At 33.6% G+C, this 21,405-nt stretch overlaps 4 protein-coding genes across 8 annotated transcripts; 2 read left to right on the top strand and 2 right to left on the bottom strand.

Annotated features, from left to right (window-relative positions):
- Positions 1–672: 672 nt before the first annotated feature.
- On the top strand, positions 673–4,447 carry LOC106359295 (protein transport protein SEC31 homolog A). 2 transcript variants are annotated; one of them, XM_048738111.1, is made up of 11 exons: positions 673–1,543; positions 1,622–1,749; positions 1,823–2,160; positions 2,236–2,328; positions 2,424–2,609; positions 2,692–2,958; positions 3,078–3,188; positions 3,264–3,444; positions 3,608–3,831; positions 3,925–4,019; positions 4,248–4,447. In XM_048738111.1, the coding sequence occupies exons 4-10, from the start codon at positions 2,248–2,250 to the stop codon at positions 4,012–4,014; spliced, it is 1,140 nt and encodes a 379-aa protein (XP_048594068.1). In that variant the 5' UTR covers positions 673–1,543; positions 1,622–1,749; positions 1,823–2,160; positions 2,236–2,247; the 3' UTR covers positions 4,015–4,019; positions 4,248–4,447. The 2 variants fall into 2 exon arrangements, with proteins under 2 accessions (XP_048594068.1, XP_048594067.1); XM_048738110.1 differs by having other exon boundaries at positions 1,823–2,328.
- A 1,853-nt stretch (positions 4,448–6,300) lies between these two features.
- Positions 6,301–7,000, bottom strand: LOC106360170 (mini zinc finger protein 3). The gene has a single exon (XM_013799758.3). The coding sequence runs from the start codon at positions 6,775–6,777 to the stop codon at positions 6,511–6,513; it is 267 nt and encodes an 88-aa protein (XP_013655212.1). The 5' UTR covers positions 6,778–7,000; the 3' UTR covers positions 6,301–6,510.
- A 4,976-nt stretch (positions 7,001–11,976) lies between these two features.
- LOC106361978 (protein IQ-DOMAIN 30) lies at positions 11,977–15,996 on the bottom strand. 4 transcript variants are annotated; one of them, XM_013801793.3, is made up of 9 exons: positions 15,787–15,996; positions 14,927–15,708; positions 14,692–14,732; positions 14,291–14,404; positions 13,859–14,158; positions 13,597–13,785; positions 13,433–13,519; positions 12,386–13,367; positions 11,977–12,273 (listed from the first exon to the last, which is right to left on the bottom strand). In XM_013801793.3, the coding sequence occupies exons 4-9, from the start codon at positions 14,369–14,371 to the stop codon at positions 12,242–12,244; spliced, it is 1,671 nt and encodes a 556-aa protein (XP_013657247.2). In that variant the 5' UTR covers positions 14,372–14,404; positions 14,692–14,732; positions 14,927–15,708; positions 15,787–15,996; the 3' UTR covers positions 11,977–12,241. The 4 variants fall into 4 exon arrangements, with proteins under 4 accessions (XP_013657247.2, XP_013657246.2, XP_048594065.1 ...); XM_013801792.3 differs by having other exon boundaries at positions 14,653–14,732; positions 14,927–15,957; XM_048738108.1 differs by having other exon boundaries at positions 14,692–15,957.
- A 75-nt stretch (positions 15,997–16,071) lies between these two features.
- On the top strand, positions 16,072–21,350 carry LOC106361976 (probable WRKY transcription factor 61). Its single transcript, XM_013801790.3, has 4 exons — positions 16,072–18,333; positions 18,921–19,505; positions 19,877–19,990; positions 20,094–21,350. Exons 1-4 carry the CDS (start codon positions 18,184–18,186, stop codon positions 20,838–20,840), a joined length of 1,596 nt encoding a protein of 531 aa, XP_013657244.2. The 5' UTR covers positions 16,072–18,183; the 3' UTR covers positions 20,841–21,350.
- The last annotated feature ends 55 nt before the right edge of the window (positions 21,351–21,405 follow it).

The following is a 21,405-nucleotide window of genomic DNA, read 5'->3' as shown; positions in this document are numbered from 1 at the left end:
GTAGAGCTTATTGAACCAACAAAAAAACTGAAAGTAAAAAAAAACAAACAAACCCGTAATATAGCTGTCTTCAAAACACCCACAATCCATAAACAGTTAAGGCTTGGGTAGCTGTTTCGGGTGTGAGGTACCCTTTTCTTCCACTTGCTTAGCACCACCACCCCTGTGGAGGCTCTGTTTAGCTTGTACCCGTTTGCGAGGCTACATAAGCACTTGAGCAAACTTGGAGTTGTGTCCACCAGTAACTGAAAACAAAGGCTTGCGCAGCCCCGTTTTCTTCTCCGCCGCCGTTTCCCCCTTACCCTCAACAATGCCTCCAGTTCTATCTTCTTCGACAACTTCTGTTGTCCCCACCTGATCCATATCTGTTCCTTCTCCATCTGTAAGATATTTCCAGTTCGACCCCTTAATGATTGTGCTTGATCTTCTGGATTCCGCATCCACTCCGAGGATCTGAATGATAACCATATCCTAAAAAGCCCAATCGTATCTCCATTCCCAACCCCTTTCGATTGAAACTCTATCGAACTCGTTATTAGGTAATTGATTCGCAGATCTCCGCTGAGTTCCCCTAATTTCCCATCTCCATATGATTCTCCTCGAATCGTGAAATTCCTATGAGCACCCGGATCCCAATCTCGATCGAACATCCAAACCCTAGGGTTTTAGCAAGTTAGATTTGGATGCAAGTCTCTGGCTTTAATGCTAATGCACGCAAGCTGCTCGGTAAAATGCCAACGACACTGTCAGATTGTTTAGAGGCAGAGTTTTTTAGCAGTATACTGATGGGAAGCAGAGATTGAGTATAGTTTTATTTGGTAGGTGTGGAAAGAGAGTTCTTCATGAGACACATTAGAAGAATGAAATGGGTAAAGGAAACCTAGATTCATAGTGAGACAAATATGCCATAGTTATACCTCTGAGTGAGATCAACTAAGCTCTCCAAGTTCAAGAGAAACCTCTGAGTGAAGCCATGTAATACTCTCCAAGTATAGGCCTGAATAGATCTCACACTTAGTTTGTTTTCCAGAAGAACAAGAGCCCTTTGCCTACATCAAAAGCATCCTACTGGTCATTTCAAGTCATCTTCATCTGTGCTTTCAAACTTTGCGTTGCTGCTCCGTTGCTGCTCCATCCACGCTAAGTTTGCAGGGGAGTATAAGAGCCCAAGCCCAAGAAGAACAACCAAGCCTGTTAGACTAAGTGTTTAGGGTTTTAGCAAGTTAGATTTGGTATAAATATGTCTAGTATCATTATGGCAATGCAACTTTGGCTGCGTTTCAAGCAGCCTACTTCAAACTCTATTTATGATATCAAAAGGTTCATTTAGTTCTTGAAGACAAACATCAAGCTTGTTCCTTTCTTGTTCTTTACTTTTCAATAAAGCTCCTTTGAGCTAATCCTAGTTTATGTTTCAATAAAGTCTTTCAGACACAAATCTATCTTGTTCTACAAATCTCTTCAGAAGCGCCCGGTTAGTGCATCTTTTGGATTTGGAGGAAAGCTTGTGTCATCTAACTCAAAGCTCCCTGAGGCTTCTGTGGTAGGGTTTTAGATTGGACATTGTATAATTCTGTTTCCTTTCTTCATTCTATTTGACTCTTATCATGTCATGTGTCAGGTTTTCTTGCATAGCCTTGCCACAGAACAAAGTTTGGTGAATCGAATAACTAAATTTGAAACGGAGATAGAAAACGGAGAGAAGACTTCACTAATGAGTTTGTGCAAGAAGAAATCTGAAGAGACCGAGTAAATCATTTTCAGTGATTGAAAAAATTAACATAATTATCCCTAACAGAAACTTATTCTTTGTTTTCTGAAGATCCGAGGAGGAGAAAGAAACATGGAGCTTGCTGAAAATCATGCTTGAAGAGGATGGGAACGCAAAGACGAAGTTGCGTACCCATCTTGGCTTTAGTTTACCTTCTGAGGATCAAAAGGATCAAGAGCATCATGCTACATATTCTTCTGAAAACATAGAAGAAGAAATCTCTGATCCATTATTTGATGATGCCATCCAACGTTCATTGATTGTGGGAGATTACAAGGAAGCAGTAGCTCATTGTTTATCTGCAAACAAGATGGCTGATGCTTTAGTTATTGCTCACGTTGGTGGTACTACCTTGTGGGAGAGTACTCTTGATAAATATCTGAAGATGAGTAATGCACCTGTAGTTTATATTCAACTTTACTTTAGCTATGTTAGTTATTGCCATCTTGATAATCTTGTTTCAGGTTGTTTCTGCAATGGTGAACAATGATTTAATGAGCCTTGTTCATACAAGGCCAGCTAAATTATGGAAAGAAACTCTTGCTCTCATCTGCACTGTAAGCTGTTTTGTTTGATGATATTAAAATGTTTGTTCCAAGACGTTTTTGATGTCACTAACTTCTTGTTCATGGATGTTGCTTTTGAAAAACAGTTTGCAGAAGGAGATGAATGGACAAGCCTCTGTGATGCTCTTGCCTCACATTTGTTGTCTTCTGGTTTTACTTTGGCTGCAACTCTGTGCTACATTTGCGCCGGAAATGTCGACAAAACAGTAGACATATGGTTGAGGAGCCTTGAAAAAGACAATGCTGGAGAATCTTATTCTGAGCGTGTTCAAGTACGTATTGTTGAGTTCTCTATCTTGTATAAACATAGAATATGGGCTTCTCTGCTCAACATTCTTTTCACTTCCAAAATAGGATCTTATGGAGAAGACTATTGTCCTTGCTTTGGCAACCGAGAACAAGAGATTCAGTGGCTCTTTATACAAACTCTTTGAGAGTTATGCTGAGATATTGGCCAGCCAAGGACTTATTGCAACGGCTATAAAGTTCTTAAAACTTCTTGAGCCTGGTGATTTCTCATCTGAACTTTCAATATTGAGGGAACGGTTTTCTCAAAGTGTTTATCAGGAGCCAACTCAGACGCAGCCAAATCCATATAACCAAGCTCAGCCAGCTCTCCAGGTTTCTTGAACATTTTGGATTTTAACAACAATAAAATTTCCTCTCCTCTCATCCTTTGTACCATGAGTTATGTATCACTTTCTTGGACCAACCTTGATTACAATTTTTTTTTTCTGCAGCAATCCTTCACTCCAGCTCCAGTAACCAATGCTGAGCCATCAAGAACTACTTTAGTTTCTTTAAATCCTCCTCCTCATCAACAGAGAACAATGAATTTTCATTCATCTACTGTATGTTTCACTTCCATCTCCATTTTATTTAGTTTATATTTTGTTTTTGACTAACCAAAAAACCTATGTCCCCAGAGATACACAAACGCAACATACAATCCACCACCTGGTCTACATCTTAACTCTAAGATTCACCAAACTGTTGTTCAACAAGTGGAACTCATGGTTCCAGCACAGCGGGTAGCTGTGCAACCACCCCCTGCACCTGTAGCTCCACCACCGACTGTTCAGACAGTGGACACTTCCAATGTACCAGGTATTGACATTTTTACAACGTTAAAACAATTAATGTTTTAAAATATATATACACTTTGTTCAGCTCAACTGGAATTATATATTTTAGTGACCTGCCTTTGTTCTGTATAAACTGTTTTAACTAAAGTCAGATGTTTTCTTTATGCTGGTATGGAATGCTCCAGCTCACCAGAAACATATTGTGGCTACATTGACAAGGCTTTTTAAAGAGACATCAGACACATTAGGTCCTGCCAAGAAGCGTGATATAGAAGGTATCTCAAGAAAAGTAGGATCTCTGTTTGCGAAACTCAATAATGAGGACATCTCAAAGCACGCTGCAGAAAAACTCTCTCTGCTATGTCAAGCTCTAGACAAACATGACTTTGTTGCAGCTTTGCAAATACAGGTAAAAATTTTGTTATGTTTTGTAGTCTTTCACTTTAAGTATTCTATAAATGTTGAAGAAACGCAACTTTGTCTGCTGTTTTGTGGAAAACAGGCGCATCTGGCGTCCACCGAATGGGATGAATGCAACTTCTGGCTCCTACCACTTAAACAAATGATAAAAGGAAGGCAAAATGTTCGATGAAAAAGGTGAGATTATGTGGGATTCTTAGATATAAAATCACAGGAATTTAGGTAGATTTTTTTTTTTTACTGATTTTTGTTTTTGACCGAATTTAGGTAGAGTTAAAGCATCACTATTCTTGGGTTATGTACTTAGTGCTTTGAGTCGGTGATCTATAAAGCATAAATAGTATATTCTCGTTCACTGTCTTTATTTGTTCTCTTCTTTATGTTTTTGGGTCTTTGAATCCCCAGGAGTATCAGCAGTTGCTTAGAAAGCTTCAGAGCCAAGCAATCTTGGGAAAGCCTGAGTTCATGAGACTGGTGTTAAAAGTCTAATACAGTTCTTAACAGATTGTTTTCCTTTTCTTGTAATGTTCTTTTAGTCTCATTCTTAGTCTTAGCTAACTAAAGTCAAAATGAATGAAGTGGTCTCCAACCATTTGATTTTCTTATCTCATTTTTTATTTTTATTTTTATTTTTATTTTTAATAGTTAAATACTTTTGAACACTGTATCATAAGGGCATATCCAACCTTACTTTATTTTTAATTTTTAAATATGATTTAAAGTAAAATAGTTTCAATGATACTCTATTTTCCACTCTAAAAAATGAGATTACTCTATATAGAGTAAGTTGTTGTTTTTTGTTCGTCATTCTATTTTCCAATCTAAAATTGAACTCTATTGGAATATAACTTAACTATATTATAGAATTATTTTATTTTAGAGTGAAAAATAAAGTGAACCATAGTCTAAAGCTTAAGTTATCATTTGTCACTTACCACATACATTTACAAAGCTCACTTATATGGTAAAAGAAATGTAGAAATTCACAAAATCACAATGTGTTTTCTCCAAAAGAGTATTTTTAAGTACATTAATTGATTTTTCATATTATAATTAACAATTAAATAAACAAACTACAATTGTCTTTTCCAACAAATTCGAGTGGCTACTTAGATGAGAGCAGAATCAGCCAATATGTTTGTTTTTTTTTGCGTGGTATTGGTAACAAACCTTACTTTATTTTATTTGTAATGGTTTCGAGTTAACTTCTTTTTAGTTATAGCTAATTGAGCGAACTGAAATACAAGAACCTAAACGATTTGATAGCATGATATGAAATGTGGGCCGCTAATAATCATCAAAATAGCATGATTCATACGTATATAAAAAAGCTTTTAAACGGTTTATTAAAAAAAATTGACATCCACATATATAGTTTGATACTGGCCAGTGGCCATAACAATAAAATTAATTTCATTGGATACAAATGTATCTTCTTTTAAATGTCTAGAATATTTCTTTTGAAAGTATTTTGTATGTGTAGTGGTGAGTCGAATAGTCAACAGAAAGAGACAAATGGAAGAACATATGATTATTGGTACTTGTATGCATTAATTTCATTATTTTATTTTGCTTGATAAAAGCTAAGACTCATTTATCTATCTATAATAATAATTTAGAGTTTTCTTTCACTTCCTTGCGCCACGTCAGCATGCATACAGGTACCAATAATCATATAGCCATGCATATGCATGGGTCTACATGAAGATCAGAGGACCGGCTCATTAAGCACAGGCGAGAAATACGTGTCTTCCCTTATAATAAGTTAAAGAGTTCAATTTTTCATAAATCTATATTTTTATATATAAAAAATTTATAAATATATCAAATAAAATTGAAAAAAAATCTAAAATTATTTGATATGTATATAATTTTATTTACATTACAAAATATACAAAATATTACAGATTAAACTTTAAAAATATTTTAAACATTATCTAAATATAAAATTTAAATGGTAAAATAATTTTTTTTTGCCAGACCCTAGACCATGTATCTAACTCGCTTATTAATTTGGGTTCCATTCACAAATCTGTATATATCCAATTATTTTGCTGTCATTGACTATATGCTTCGCACATGTGCTATATATATATATATATATATATCCAAATATATGTAAGCATAACGAAAGTATTGAAAGAGATCGCAAGTGCTCCTAAGGATTCATCTCTTTCAACGCAAGTGCTCTTATATATATCTTATAAGGATTCATCTCCTTCATATAAGAAATTCATTTGATTATTTATCTACTCGCAACTTTAGCATACAAATATAGACTATAATTTCCAAATGTTATTAGCTCAATCAAGATAAGTGTAGACTGGACTCTTACGTTCAGGAATCAGAATCCGTCACTACAATTATCTACTACTACTTAAAAGTCTTTAATACTTTTCGGCTACTAAAAACAAAACAAAAATCCGCAGAACTAAGTATATATAACATTAACACTACACCACATCAAGATTAAAGAATCATTAATTATTTAGATCGGCGTTAATGTAAGTATTAGAATATACATCAATAACCATATTACATATATAAATACATTTCTTATATAAAACTCAACAAAGCAACTCCAAAGTAGTTTTTGTTTTAACTGAAGTCACCAATAACTTTTCTTGTATATTCTTCCTTATTTTTTACATCTTATTAATTAGTTGATTCAGTTCGGAGGAGAATACTCGCAAACAACCTCCGTTTCAACTTCCCTCCTATGAAAATTCCGGTGACAGCGACAAGCAGCGCACGTCAAAGCATCATCGGTTCCTTCGCCGCCGCTTGCGATAAACTCACGGCAACCGTCAACGGCGTAGCCACCGATATTAGCTGCGTGATTCTTCTGGCACTCAATGTAACGGACGTTGCTCGAAGACGAAGTCGTAGTGTATGAGTTTTTTCTTTGTTTTATCACGACTTGCCTCTTCTTCATCTTCGTGAACTGATCTCTGAAAAAACCTAATATATTTTTGCGTTTTAGGCGGAGATGATCAAAGACTTTAGATACAAAGTAAAAGGGTACTTGAAAATGCTCCTTTGTATCCCTTATTTATAAATAGGGTTGTTGAGTGTTGACTATATCACTGTTACACTGTAGACGGAATTTTAAAAATAGTCGCTTCAAAAGGAAGTCATTGTTAAATTAAATTTACCTATATTTGATACGTAAAAGACTTCGACATAACTTAGATTTATAACGGTAAATATATGTATTAACATGAAGAAGTACAATAAATAATGGGAGATTGGTGTTCAAAAAAAAAAAAACAATAAATAATGGGAGATTACTAGCTAGTGATCTAGTGTCGTGTACATGTAAACCATATTTTTATTAGTTGGAATTGATTAATATATTTTTGAAACCTATGTAGATATTAATTAACAAGCATTAAAAATAGATATACTACTTCTTATATATTAAAACAGAAGTCACAACCTTGATTCATGTGTGATTTTTTTAGAAATGGACCTAATGGACCTATTCATAGAAATTCATACTATATTTTAATTCAGACTAATAATAAATATAATTTTAAAAATATTTTAATCATAGTATCTTTTGATATCTTTTCATTTTAAATATAAATATATTTATTTTAAAATTCTAACAAATCTGTTTAAGAAGATTTTTGCAAGATCTTCATTTTTGAAATTATATTTAAATATTTTCACTAATTTCAAAATTAGTTTAAAATATTATTATAAATTAATATATTCAGTTATATAAAATGAAAAATAAAAAAATCTATAATATTTTAGTTATTATATAATCATAATCAATCATATTAAATTAAAATTATTATATTGAGATAAATATAATAAAATTGTATTAAATTTATATATTTATATAATTTATTTTCGTAATTATAAAATATTTATGTTCAAAAATAAAATCTAATATGTTGGTAAGATGGGTTAACATTATCAAACTATATAATACATGTATAAAAATTAACATGTATTTTTTTAAAGTTAATAATATAAAATCTTTGTAACTACTTTAATCATAATATATTTTAATTTTAAATATAATATATATGTATATATTATATTTTAAAAATTCTAATAAATCTGTGTAATATTTAAACAATAACTTAATGTATTTTAAGTTATCGTTTAGAAATGAAAATAAATAAATTATATCCTATTTTATCTACTTTTATAGTCATGATCCTGTTAAAATATAATTATTATACTAAAATAAATATGATAAAATTATATTCAATTGATAAATTTATAAATTTTATTTTCATAAATATAAAACTATTTATTTAAAATATAATATGATGATAGAACGACTTAAAATTAACAAACTATATAATACATATCTAAAAATTAACATATCTTACACTTTTATATATACAATAATAAATTACCTAAAATGAATAAGCATAAAAATATTGGTAAAAAGAAATCCAGTTTTAAAATACGGGTCAGAATTTAGCATAAATTAAATACAAAATATTTTTTAAATATATTTTCTCATGCATATATTAATTTGCTTAATAACTAAATGCAAATACAATAAGATAAATATATAATAAGAAGCGGCAAATACATAAGGTTTAAACAATTAATTACTTATAACATGTAAATTATAAAATTATTGTATTTGAAATAGTTATATAAATATTTAAGTACATGATTAACTTTAAAAATATATACCACTTATGTTTTAAAACAATAATTTATGTATAGAAAAGTGAAAACAAACACCCGTGCGGTTGCACGGGTCAAAATCTAGTTATAGTTTATTTCAATAGTTTCGTTACGTGAATCTACTCCTTATCATGACTGTTATTTAGATTTAAAAAAATTAAATTATATGATGTTGTTCGTTCCATTTTCAAATATGATAAAATAGCCGCATCCCGCTTACCTTTAATTTCTTTTTCAGAGTTGACCAATAAACAAATAAAAAGAAGAAGAAACTCAATTAGGCTTGCATCGCTTTCTCACTCATCTCTGCTTCCGGCTCCGTTAAGCTTCTTCATTTTGGAAGTGCTTCGTGTATCTCCCTATGGTCCTAATCAACATTGTCTTTTTCTTTTGTTTAGTTTATGGTTCAATGTTTGTTCTAATCTTTGGCTCCGGATGGTGCATATCACCTTGCCGGCTTATGGCTCTAGAGAGGTTGCAAACCTTTGCTAAACCTTTGCTGGCTTTGTATGATACTCTGTTCAAAGTTAATATTAATCTACTAGATGACAAAAAAAAAAAGAAGAAGAAACTCAGCAACCAGCCTAATTTTCTGTTATTTTCACGTGCATCATTTTCCACAAAGAGTATTAGTTCATCGAAAATACTATATTTCCAAGCAAATACACATTTTAGAAAGAAAAATGTGCGAAATAAAGAAAAACTGATGTATTTCCTAATTTTTTACTAGTTTAAAATTATGAGAAATAAAAATTTAATATTTTAATATTATTTTGAAATTTAGGGAGTATATTTTATTAGAAACCAAGTTGAATGACATCCACTACCCGGATCACTACATAAATAAATAGTCGCATAAACAAAAATGCGTATCCGAGTCACTCCAAAGGACATGCTCCCACAAGCAATAGACACCAACAGATTGTTCGAGTACAATCGCTTTATATCAACCGCATTTTTAATTATAAAGGACTTCTATTTACGTCCTAATGTAAATAAAACTATTTTCAATTTTTTTTTTCAAAATTTAGCGCAGAAAAAATCTCCATAAACTATGTTCAATCGTATCCGAGTCACTGCATTTTTCACCTACTTGTACTAATCATTGTAACCGATATCGGCAGATATGTAAGCTTTTTAGAGTTAAATTGGCTTCAACTGAGTTTGTATTTTCTATCTTAAGAAAGGTATCCTTGTAATCATAATGATTAAAAGCCAAAAGTCACGGGAGATTGTCAAGAAGGTTGATTTGTCAAGTAGAAAAATGAATACACGTTGAGTTCTTGTTTGATCTCTTCACTGAGTTCAGAAAATTTCCAATAATCAACGAGTAGTTGGGAAGGTAAATCTACTCCACCTTTTCCCAACTACTCTTTTATTTGTTTATGCATGTCACTTACCTTATTAAGCAGTGTAGATTATGTATATTCTTGTTTTCATGTTTTTTTAGAGCATATCCAATGTAAAACTTCATTTTTTCTTCTGAAATTAAGTAAAAGTAAGTATGAATTAAAAATATTATAATCTTACGTTATTTTCCACTCCATAATAAAGTAACAAACAAAAAGTAGATTACTCTATTTATGAAGTAAATCTTATTATGAAAGTAAATCTTATTATAGAACAAAAAATGAAGTAGGATTAGAGTATTTTTACTTCATACTTATTTTTACTCTGTTTTATTCCGTTTTACTTTTACTCGGTTTTAGAAAAAAAAATAGTGTTGATCAGAAGTGCCCTCAGTTTTTTGAAGTGTTTTATGGGAGCCATTCAGAAAAAAAAAGAAGAAGTGTTTAATGGGTTTATTTATAACTTAAAGCCTAGTCAACTCAACAACTTTTCTGAATGACTCTGAGCTGTCTTGATTTGGGCTCAAGAACCAAAACATTTGGGCTCATATATGCTTGATGTTTGTACTGATGATAATCTGATTAATCAGAATTAATTCAACTATGCTGAGAGGATCTTACAAAGAACAAATCAAGTCTTGTATATTCAACATATAACTCTTCAAACAAACGATATATAATGAAAAACACGATTTAAATGACAAGGATTCAATATACACTTGAACCCTTAAAGGATTAAGAGACAAATGATAACATTTTTTAAAAAGTAACTGAGACTGCAGAACAGAATATAGACTAGCATTTACTTCCAGTAACAAAACATTGTTTCTTCCTTCTAGAATAATGTCAGCATCTGTTGTGTATAGGATCGGATCCTCTTCCAATCATTCTTTTTACAGATTGATTTGGAACAGACATAACGGAAGGAGAAGGCGCCAAGTCTGGATTTGTATCTATATTTCCTTCCTTTGATGATGACGACTCTTCAAGAACACGCAAAGGATGAACAGACAGTAGCTGCAGCCTCATGTCTCTCTCCCACCTTAGACTTGAGACCTTATCCGTTTGAAGAAGTACAACAACTGAGATGACAAGAAGAAGAACCATTCCTCTATGAAGAACTGAAACACCCATTTTCAAGAAATCTACAATATGTGTAGATATTAGCTACTAGCTAGTGAATATATATGTAAAAATCTTGAGAGATTAGATATATGGATAAAAAGGTTAAAGAAGAAGAGAGAAGTTTGTCTCTCCTTCTCTTTCTTTGGAATGGAGAGAAGATTGGTAAGGAAGAAGCATATATAAAGACTGGTTTTAGAACAACTCTCTTCTGACAAGTTTGAACCAAAAAAAAAGTTTACATTTGAAACTCTGTTCCTGGGAAGGTAAGCATATACTATCTCTCTCTCTCTCTTTTTTCCACTTTTATTGGATAAGGTGAAATGGTGAATGGTGTGATACATACATACACATATGGCGGCAAAGAGTGCAGTCTTGTGTTGCTTTTTGAGGATTGTCCTTCACACAAAATGTCCCTATCAAATGGAATCACCAAAGAGCATTGAGATATCTTTGGAACATTCCCTTTTGCCTGATATGGACAGCCTCTATATATATATGTATATATATATGTGATATGTGTGTGTGTTTGATTGATGTTCATACAGAAAATTCAGCATCATAACTTAGTAACATAAAATAAAGAAGATATTAATTTAAAAAAAAGTATATATTGTCAAAATGTTGATGTGGTTTACCTTCTTGCTTTAATATATAGATGATCTAACAACAACAAAAATAAATAATATGATGTAGTTATGCTAAGATAAAGAAACAATTGGCATTCAAGAAGAAGCAAGAAGGCCATTTTAAAGAGGGAAAAAGTGTTTCAATACCAACTTTTAATAATTCCAAAGCTCTTTACTCCATGCAATAAGATCCAGTCTTGCTTCTTTGAGCTCAATGGATTATCTACTTTATGCTTTTCTTTTTTGTTTCTCCCTCCTTTAATTACTTAGCCACTCCTTCCTTAGTTATGCATTCAAACTTAGGACTATTTGACTATGAATCCATTTCATGAATTTCAAAACAATTATTTCAAGGGGTTATAACATAAAAAATGTTTAACTTCATGACTAAATTATTATTTTTTAGAGTTGAGAATACATATATCATAAACATCCAAAGTTGATTTTCAAGGTAATAGAAGGAATGTAGCATGCAAACAGAAAATGAACTTGCCACACAAAAAAAAACAAACCGATGATGTACATTCTCAACACAAACACAAACAGAAATTACATACTCTAACTATATTATAGATAGATGGTAACATATCTGTAGAGTGGGAAACATTAGAGACTTCTTTGTATACCAGATGATCCATCATCTCTTCCACTCTACCTGAGTTGTCTTTCCTACAAAACCCAAAACCAATCCAAGAAAAGTTAGTCGACAAGAAACATAGAATAATACCTACAGATTTTCTTGTGAAAAACAAATATTGTGTGGCGTGTTTAGGACACTAACCGTTGCCTTCTCGGCCCAAAGGTTTCTCGGTCTTCTTCCCGGTTTTGCCACCAGAGTTTGAGACTCTTGTTGTTTTAGGAGAATCAGAAGTGACTCTTGCATTATTACCTGAAGACGGTAGTGAGTAACGTCTAGTGACTTTCTCAGGGGAAGAAGACCCTTGTTGAAGTCTCAGCTTTGCTTTTGCGGATTTAGTCGCTTGCATATAGCTCGGTAGTCCCGGGGTACTACTCTGATTCCCATTACTACTCTCTTGACACTCAGCAGCTTGAGTAGTAGTAGTGGCACTAACCGGAGAATCCTTTTTCACTGATTTTTTATTCTCCTTCCCAGCTGACTTCTTTTGCTTGGGAGTTCTCTCTTCCTTCACATCCTCCTTCTCCTCAGCCATCACATTCTCTTGGCTCTCTTCGATTTTGTTCACCAATGGAGAATCAGGTGCTGCTTCATTGGTCTCCAATGGTCCATGAGTGTGTAGTATCTCCACCACAGTCTCCTTTTCCTCTTCATCAAAGGCACTCACAGTCACAGGTTCTTTCAAAGCCAGAGTTGGCTTCTCAATCTCCTTCTCTGGAGATGGTTGAGGTTGGATAGAGTTCTCAACTACAGGGTTATGCACTTTCCTCAAGCCACGTTTCACCTTCTCTAGATCAACTTGAGGAGGCTCTTCTAGTGGTGGTAGCTCCACAGATTGGCTTGTTGAGAATTTGCGGAAGCTGCTGCGTTTTGGTTTCTCAAACTCAAATGCTGTCTGTGCACCAGCAGAGGAACTGTCCTGATTTGAGACAGGGACTTTGCGGACACTCTTCTTTGGTTTAGTAAAGTCCCCTTCAAACTTCTTCTGAGTTTTCCTGACTGATGTTTTCTTCGGTTGAGGAACTGGTTTCCAGAAGCAAGAGGCTGACCAATTCTCTAACCAGATTGAGTTGGAAGAATCATTGTCTAAGTGCACAGGCATCACCTTTGGAGATGAAGCTAGGAGCTGTTAAGAAAGACAACAACATCAACTCCTAGTTTCAGTAATAGTACTAACCATAATAAGCATACCTTCTGAGCAAATGCATTTGCAGTTAGCTTCTTGATTCCAAGATAAGTATGTGTTTCAACAACAGAGTCTTCAGGGAGTTTATTCCCCTGATGGAAAAGAAAAAAGAGAGTTAGAGAACTAAAGTTAAAAGCTAATCACAGAGTCAAAAGTGTTGAAGCATTACCAAACATCTCCTATGAACTTCAACACCAATGTCAGAACGTCTGATCTCTTTTCCTCGAGCAAGTGCTTGCAATCTGACAATTCCCATTACACAGCACAGAGTCGCAACAGCTTGCCTCCTTACCATGTGGCCGCGGATAAGTGCCTGTAGCCTTATTATACCTTTTAATGCCCAGAAAGCACGTCGAGCCTTCACACATAGAGCTCAGGTTCAGTATTCAAAAAACAAAAAAACACACACACCAAGAGGTTAATAATATTACCAAGTAGCCTCTAAAGGCAGCCTGCAGAGTTGTTGCTGCAACCTCTTGCTGAATTTTGTCTGAATCTGATAGCAAATCATCAGGAACAACAACAGAAGCAGCAGTTGGAGAATCTGTTGGTTGGACTTGGCTCTCAGGAAGTTGTATCTCGTCGTCTGAAACCACTTCATGTTCTGTCTTCTGTGTTTCTACAACAGCACTGGTGGAAACTGTTGCATTACCAAAGGATGGAAGATCCGAAACCACATCGGATTCTTCAATCTTGGAAACAACCACTACCTCTTTTCCATTCACAACTCTCTGCACATGGAAACATATTATTAGAAACAGACAAAACAAAGAGAAAGAACATCAGAGAGTGACACCACAGACAAACTGTATACAAAGGATCATATTGAAGAATCTTAATCCATATGTTTGTATAAGCGTTACCTCCTTATCTTTAGAAGCACTAGATTTAGATGATTTCTTTCCAAGTAGTACACTTTTTAACCACCTTGCAGGCTTTCCCATGATGTCCACAACCAATACACAAAACCACACCTCCTGCAATTTTTCAACCGACCAATCACTTTTTATAACCAAAGATTGCAACTTTGGCACTATGCTGAGTTCAAAGGATCAGCCCATATGTTCATAAAGAAGACTAAAGTAAAGAGCCAAAAATTCAGAATCATTCGTTCATGAGCTAAAGATTTCAACTTTCTTTTATCATGTAATCATCTCTAATCATAAGGTTTAACAATAGATCACAATCATTAAAAAGAAAGAGAAAGAAAATAGAATGAGTATACCTTAAAAAGGAAACTAAAATCACCAGATCTGGAACTCACCTTGCAAAAGTAAATGAATCCTGATCTCAAATCCACAGTACCTGATCTCAGAATCAACAACAACAACAACAAAGAACACAATGATCCTATAATTCTTTTATAACTAAAGAAAAAGAAAAACTCTCCTCAGTAGTTAATTAAAACTATTAACGAGAAATGTCGGTTTCAGACAGAAGCACACGTCGGATCTCCTGTCGGAATCAGACAACAAACTAAGAAGAAGACAACATTTTACCGTGAATGGGTTTCAAGGACAGGATTTAGCTAAAGCTGCTTCCCATTTGCAATCTCTCTATAGAGTTAAGAGCATCGGTGAAGAGACTTTAGTTCAGTGACCACGAATAGAGAGAGATAATTTATTCTTTTCTATTTTAAAAATCAAAAGAAAAGAAAATAAATTGGTAATAAATGAGTAAAATAATTGAAGAAGGTGAGAAAGTTAGGGAGGTGGGTAGTCCCCAGAGTTGTAGCTTGCTTCGGGAACAAGTGTAGTAAACTCAGCTGCGTGTTTACTAAGCATTTCCAGACACAACTAAGAGTTTTTTGCCAGTTCGTTTTTTTTTTCTAAGTCCAGCAATGTAAAGGCATTGAATGATTAAACGGCACCGTAACTTGCTGCTACTGAACTCGCTTTCACAGTAGCTGCTACCGACAAGAATTATTGTTATAGAATGAACTGAAGCTAGAGAATACTAATAAAAAGGTACTGAATAACATTACTAAAAGGTGAAACAGGGGTTGCATCATTCTCACGCCATACACTTGGTTTAGTTCCTGGAGATTATGAACCAAGTCATATAGTTTTAAACCGAGCTTGGTGGCAGCTTTACAGCAAAACACAGTTGTGAAGCCAGGAGCTTCAACAAAAGAAGTCATACTGTTTAACCAAATCCTGTTTCTTCTAGAAGCTCAGACCAAATCCGTCTCTTGAGTTGAGGGCGTTTTCTGACCCTGTATTGGATGAATTCCGACAACGGGATAGACATTCGAGCTTTGCTTTCCACATTCTTATCAAACCTAAAGAGATTTCACAGAAATATCAGTTAACAGAAAAGTTGAGAGAGTTTTAGCTATTAGTAACTACTAGTACTACACCCTTGGAGAAAGCCTTTAAGATCTGTGACTGGAGCTGTCTCTGGATGCGCTTTGAAATGGAATCAACGGATTGAATGGTGACTCTGATTCTTGAATGAAGATCTGCTCTTGTTTTGTCCTTGGCTTTAGCACTGTGGTCCTTTGCGAATTGGTTCCCCTTAGCTGCTCACATGTATGATCATAACTGGGGCCTGGGGCTAATATTTTATCCGTTAAATTTATTTCAATTCGATCCAAAACTCCATATATCCATAAATCTTTGGAGCAAAGCAAATATCGAAAATCAATATTCATTAAAAATAAAGTAAATCACAAATACTAAAAATTTTAGTGTTAGATATCCGCTCAGCTCTGTTACTTATACAAATAGAGTATATCTACAATTAAATTAAGAGTTATAAATGTAAAATTTTATATAATTATTATTTTAACATATAGTTTTAATAATTTCATTTATAAAATTAATTAAAAAGTATTAAATTAAGAAAAACGTATAAATCTTTATAAAAAATTATAATTTTCAAAATATAACGTATTATAAAATATAATTAATTTTAAAATTTTATGGAACATATAGTTTCACTAGTTTCACTAAAAATCGGATTTTTTATGTGCTTACAAATATACCCATGTATTAGCCAATTGTAGAAAAATGTTTAAAACTAAATGGAAGCAATTAAGACAGGAAATGAGCTTTGTTAATCTTGGTCAACACGTTGACTAATCATTGTAAAATGTCAATGGCAGCATATGCATATCTATACGCAACCAGCAAAGAAAGTCCTTAGATCGTGGTCCACTAAAATATGTAGTTGTAAATATTAATCACATGTCCATGAAACATTATCCATCATGTTGATGTATACATCTCTAGATTTATGTATGACTAATACAATCCCAAGTCTACCAACCATTTGGAGATATTCTAAAAAGACTTCGTTAAACAAAGAGACAAACTCCTAAACTTAATTATTTATGCAATTTGAAATTGATTAAACTTTTGGTTGGATTTTTTTGTAACAGTGTCATTTGTATGATTATAAATTTGCAAGATGATCAACTAGATATATACATAGTCATTTATTTATTGGTCTTGACTTACAGCGTTTTTTTTTTGGCATCATTTACAGCGTTATAAGCTCTTTTTTGGTTAATGATCAAATGTACATTACAGATCATCTGTTAGTGTGATGTTTACCAACTTTGACTTTTAGATCATATTCTGGAGTGCTAAAGGTAAAATGCATATATCTATTACCTCAAATGCATGTAGTTTTTTTTATATAATTCAAGATGTTCGATCTATATTATATAGCCAAAGGCTTTCTAAGCCACTAATCATTGATGTATCATAATTCCACACTTGCACAATACATCACACGTACAATACATGAAGTGTTGTTGTTGTCGATATTACACGAAGTATTACCAAAAATGTATTTTGCATTTGAATTCAGATCCAACAACATTTTACGTGATAGTATAACTATGTATATATACATACAATATATGTTTTTGTTGATAAAATAAGTTGCATGTAAAAGTACAAGTTATAAATTCAATAAATTAGTTCGTTTGAGATAAACTAGTAACATGTTACATGTTTACAAGAAATTTCAACGCTGTTCTTTAGCAGCAACGTCGGCCGGCGGTGGGTCCACGATTTCGGCTCCAAACCTTAATAGTGTTTATTTGTTTTTTTTTTAATAGTGTTTATTTGTTGAGACATTGATGTATATACCTAAACATAGGCGTTGAAGTTGAATATTTATTTTCTAATTACTCGACACTATTATTCTTTCTTTTTTTCCTAATGAACGGATGCACGATTAATTGTTTTTAAGTACGTGTGTTGGTATTTGTTTAAAAGAAAAATAATTACTCAATATCTAATATCTCATTTCAATTTGATCATATACTTTGTTATTTTAACTTGTTTGCTTAGTTCAATTGGATTGGCTGTTGACCTTTCAAGATTTCAGAGTTGCATGCTTGTGTTTTCCGATGGTTTGGAACATTGCAACCAAAAATGTCTACATATAAATTGTAAAAATATTTAGTCTAGTCCATTTATGCACAATGCTTCTTTACCCTTGGTCTACAAAACTGATATTCTTTAGCTCTTTAAGCTGATGTTTTTTTTATAGTTTTAGTTTATAATTTTGGAATAGATCGCTAAATCAAACAGGAGACTATTTCATTTGGATTTTAATCTAGCTTTATATTTGTATATATGATATATGTTGAAGATAAATTTTCGCCATGTTATTAATAATATACAGATTATATTTCTGAATATTAATATAAGAAACTTGCAGTTCTTGTGAATTATTTAATTGGTATAGTCAAAGGATGTATAGCTTGCTTATATAAAATCAACAGTTCCCAAAATAAATTATGCAGACCTTTCAAAAAGCTAAAGAATATCAAAGGAGAATAATGGAGAAGGAAGAGTTCTTGGGGAGTGGTCATGGAAGAGAAGAAAGAAACGAGGAGATGAGAAAACTTGATTCTGATCAAGAACACGACCATATTATTAGATCCAAGGTATCATAATTGATTTTTTTGTTCAATATTGAACTAATTATATGTCATATGTATGCATAAATCAATCCTGGAGTCACATACGCATGTTTCATATGTAGTTTTCTCACATGAGTTGCTTGGTTAACTGTTTGTTCTTTATCCGAAACTATTTATCACTGATTTATCTTAATCTTCTTTTTTTTGTTGACAACATCACTGATTTATCTTAGTCAATGAAGCTTAACAATACTTGAATTTTTAACTTTCAGTTGGCTAGATCTGTGAATCTCTTAATTGTTACTTTTGTCTTCTTTTCTGGTTTAATGATAAGTTTAATTTGTTGAAACGACGATCATATCTATTTTCAAATTACTATGATCATGTCTGTTACACCAGAGAAGAATTCTCACATGTGTCACAGCAACAACAATAATTATGAGAAAGAAAGTTTTTTTTTCTGGTAAAACTGAGAAAGTTACCAGTTTAAACTATGCATAGGATTTATAAGGCGTACATATCAAATCAATGAACGATTAACCAATCAATAAATGTTTGTATATGCTATATATTTTGATTCCTCATTTATTATAAATGTATGATGAAATCAGTTGGACTCAATTAAAGTCGAAATGGAGGAGGCTAAAGAGGAAAACCGAAGGTTAAAATCATCATTGAGTAGGACAAAAAAGGAGTTTGAGATCCTTCAAACACAATACAACCAATTAATGGTAATAATACATGAAGACCCGAATAAGTTCTCACCAAAAGGCTATAATCAACACAAAGAAGAAGATGAAGAAGACAAAGAAAGAACTAGCGACCGTGAAGATCTTGTCTTGTTGAGCCTAGGTAGACGGTTAAAATCACCGGTTCCAAGTGGCTCAATGACAAATAAAGAAGAGAAAATGAAAGACTTCATGAAGGAAACCGATGATGACAAAAGAATTAATGAACAAGGGTTAAGTATGGGATTTGAATACAAAGATTTGAGTAATCCTAGTGAGAAGTTAGAGGTTGACCATAATCAAGAAAAGACGTCCTTGGAGGTTAGTAACAGTAATAAGATCCAATCAGAGAATAGTTTTGGGTTTAAGAATGATGGAGATGAGCATGAAGATAAAGAAGAGCCATTGCCTCAAAACATTGCTAAGAAAACTAGGGTTTCTGTGAGAGCAAGATGTGAGACACCGACGGTTAGTACGTTTACATGATTACTTCACATCTTTACTTTAGTATGTATACATATGGATACTAACATGTATAGTATAATTCTTGGTTCTCAAATTTTTTGATTGGTTATATATATCATCACTCAACTAAATGTAAATATTCATTTTGCTTAGTTGGAGAGTGAAACCAAATTATCGTTTGTAGTCTTTAAGCTTTAATCTATTTTAGACAGGAAAACTAAAAAAATAGCTTTAATATAGTATGTAAGTTAGAAACATTTTTGTATAATTTTTTTCTTCTCTTTGGTTAAAAGACATTGCAAAAAGGTATTTAACGTTTGACTTTTTTTAAATAAAAGACTTTATTTTCTTGGGTTTTTGTTCATGTCATGTAGATGAACGATGGATGTCAGTGGAGGAAATATGGCCAGAAAATAGCTAAAGGGAATCCATGTCCTCGAGCTTACTATCGTTGTACCATTGCACCTTCTTGTCCCGTAAGAAAACAGGTAATTAAATCTAAACTAAATCATTCCAAATAATCATATAGATATTAATATACATTTATGTTATCAAAGATAATCAACCATAACAATCAAATCCCTTGTTTAGGTGCAAAGATGTTCAGAAGATCTGTCTATACTTATCTCAACTTACGAAGGAACACACAGCCATCCACTTCCCATGTCAGCAACCGCCATGGCCTCTGCCACTTCCGCCGCAGCCTCCATGCTCCTCTCCGGAGCCTCCTCCTCCTCCTCCGCAGCCGATCTTCATGGCATTAACTTCTCTATCTCCAGCAATAGCATCACTCCAAAACCACTCCTCCAAACTTCTTCAGGCCATCCCACCGTCACTCTCGACCTCACAACCACCTCCTCGTCCCAACAACCATTCTTATCAATGCTCAATAGGTTCAGTGTTCCTCCTAGTAACGTCCCAAGATCTAATAGTTACCCTTCAACCAATCTCAGCTTTTCAAACAACACCAACACTTTGATGAATTGGGGTGGTGGTAGTAACCGCAATGAGCAATACCGTGCACCTTACGGCAACATTAGCACCCATCAACAATCACCTTTCCAACATATGATTCAAACCCGAGCCGCCGGATTATCATTTGACACATTTGGAAGATCTTCCTCATCGTCTCCACATCCCACACAAAACAGTCTAGACAACGTCAATTTCAAGAATATTACTCATGATCAAGTGCAATCTTTACCGGCGGAAACAATCAAGGCCATCACGACAGATCCAAATTTTCAATCGGCCTTGGCGACTGCTTTATCTTCCATCATAGGCGGCGACCTAAAGATAGATAATGTGACTAGAAGTGAAGCCGAGAAGAGCCCTTAAAGTATATGTTCTCATACTTTGGTATATGGGTTTCGTTTTAATACTTTCCTAGTTCATCTCTACTTTGGTTTATAATCATAATTTTAATTTTCTGTTGGAGTTTATGGAGGTAATGTGTACATGTCAAACTTGAACATATATGTGTCCCATCTATTAGGGATAAATATCCCACATTAGATATTGAAAGGGATCCTTAGCAAAATATAAGATGGATGGGCCACTCCACTTAGCACCAATTGGTTTTAGGTTGGAAATCCATCTAGGTTAACATAGTATCAGAGCCCGATCCATGCAGTCCAATCCGATCCACTATCGATCCAGCCCAAAGTCGGCCCATCGATCCTTGTCCGAACATTCCGAGATTGACTCTCATAGAGCCATCATCTCGACGGGGTGTATTAGGGATAAATATCCCACATCGGATATTGGAAGGGATCCTTAGCAATATATAAGATGAATGGACCACTCCACTTAGCACCAATTGGATTTAAGTTGGAAGTCCATCTAGCTTAACATGGTATCAGAGCCCGATCCATGCAGTCCAATCCGATCCACTATCGATCCA

This window comes from Brassica napus, chromosome A8, assembly GCF_020379485.1.
Source record: "Brassica napus cultivar Da-Ae chromosome A8, Da-Ae, whole genome shotgun sequence".
Classification (NCBI taxonomy): domain Eukaryota; kingdom Viridiplantae; phylum Streptophyta; class Magnoliopsida; order Brassicales; family Brassicaceae; genus Brassica; species Brassica napus.
This window is presented reverse-complemented; position numbering and strand designations above follow the sequence as displayed.

Excerpts from the sequence above, each read along its gene's own strand:
- LOC106360170 (XM_013799758.3), bottom strand. The coding sequence starts at position 6,777 with ATGAAGAAGAGGCAAGTCGTGATAAAACAAAGAAAAAACTCATACACT.
- LOC106361978 (XM_013801793.3), bottom strand. The coding sequence starts at position 14,371 with ATGGGAAAGCCTGCAAGGTGGTTAAAAAGTGTACTACTTGGAAAGAAA. Across the intron at positions 14,159-14,290 it reads GTGCTTCTAAAGATAAGGAG|AGAGTTGTGAATGGAAAAGA; the intron begins GTAACGCTTATA and ends TTCCATGTGCAG. Across the intron at positions 13,786-13,858 it reads CTGCCTTTAGAGGCTACTTG|GCTCGACGTGCTTTCTGGGC; the intron begins GTAATATTATTA and ends CTATGTGTGAAG.
- LOC106359295 (XM_048738110.1), top strand. The coding sequence starts at position 2,200 with ATGTTAGTTATTGCCATCTTGATAATCTTGTTTCAGGTTGTTTCTGCA. Across the intron at positions 2,610-2,691 it reads CTTATTCTGAGCGTGTTCAA|GATCTTATGGAGAAGACTAT; the intron begins GTACGTATTGTT and ends CTTCCAAAATAG. Across the intron at positions 2,959-3,077 it reads AAGCTCAGCCAGCTCTCCAG|CAATCCTTCACTCCAGCTCC; the intron begins GTTTCTTGAACA and ends TTTTTTCTGCAG.
- LOC106361976 (XM_013801790.3), top strand. The coding sequence starts at position 18,184 with ATGCAGACCTTTCAAAAAGCTAAAGAATATCAAAGGAGAATAATGGAG. Across the intron at positions 18,334-18,920 it reads ACCATATTATTAGATCCAAG|TTGGACTCAATTAAAGTCGA; the intron begins GTATCATAATTG and ends TGATGAAATCAG. Across the intron at positions 19,506-19,876 it reads CAAGATGTGAGACACCGACG|ATGAACGATGGATGTCAGTG; the intron begins GTTAGTACGTTT and ends CATGTCATGTAG.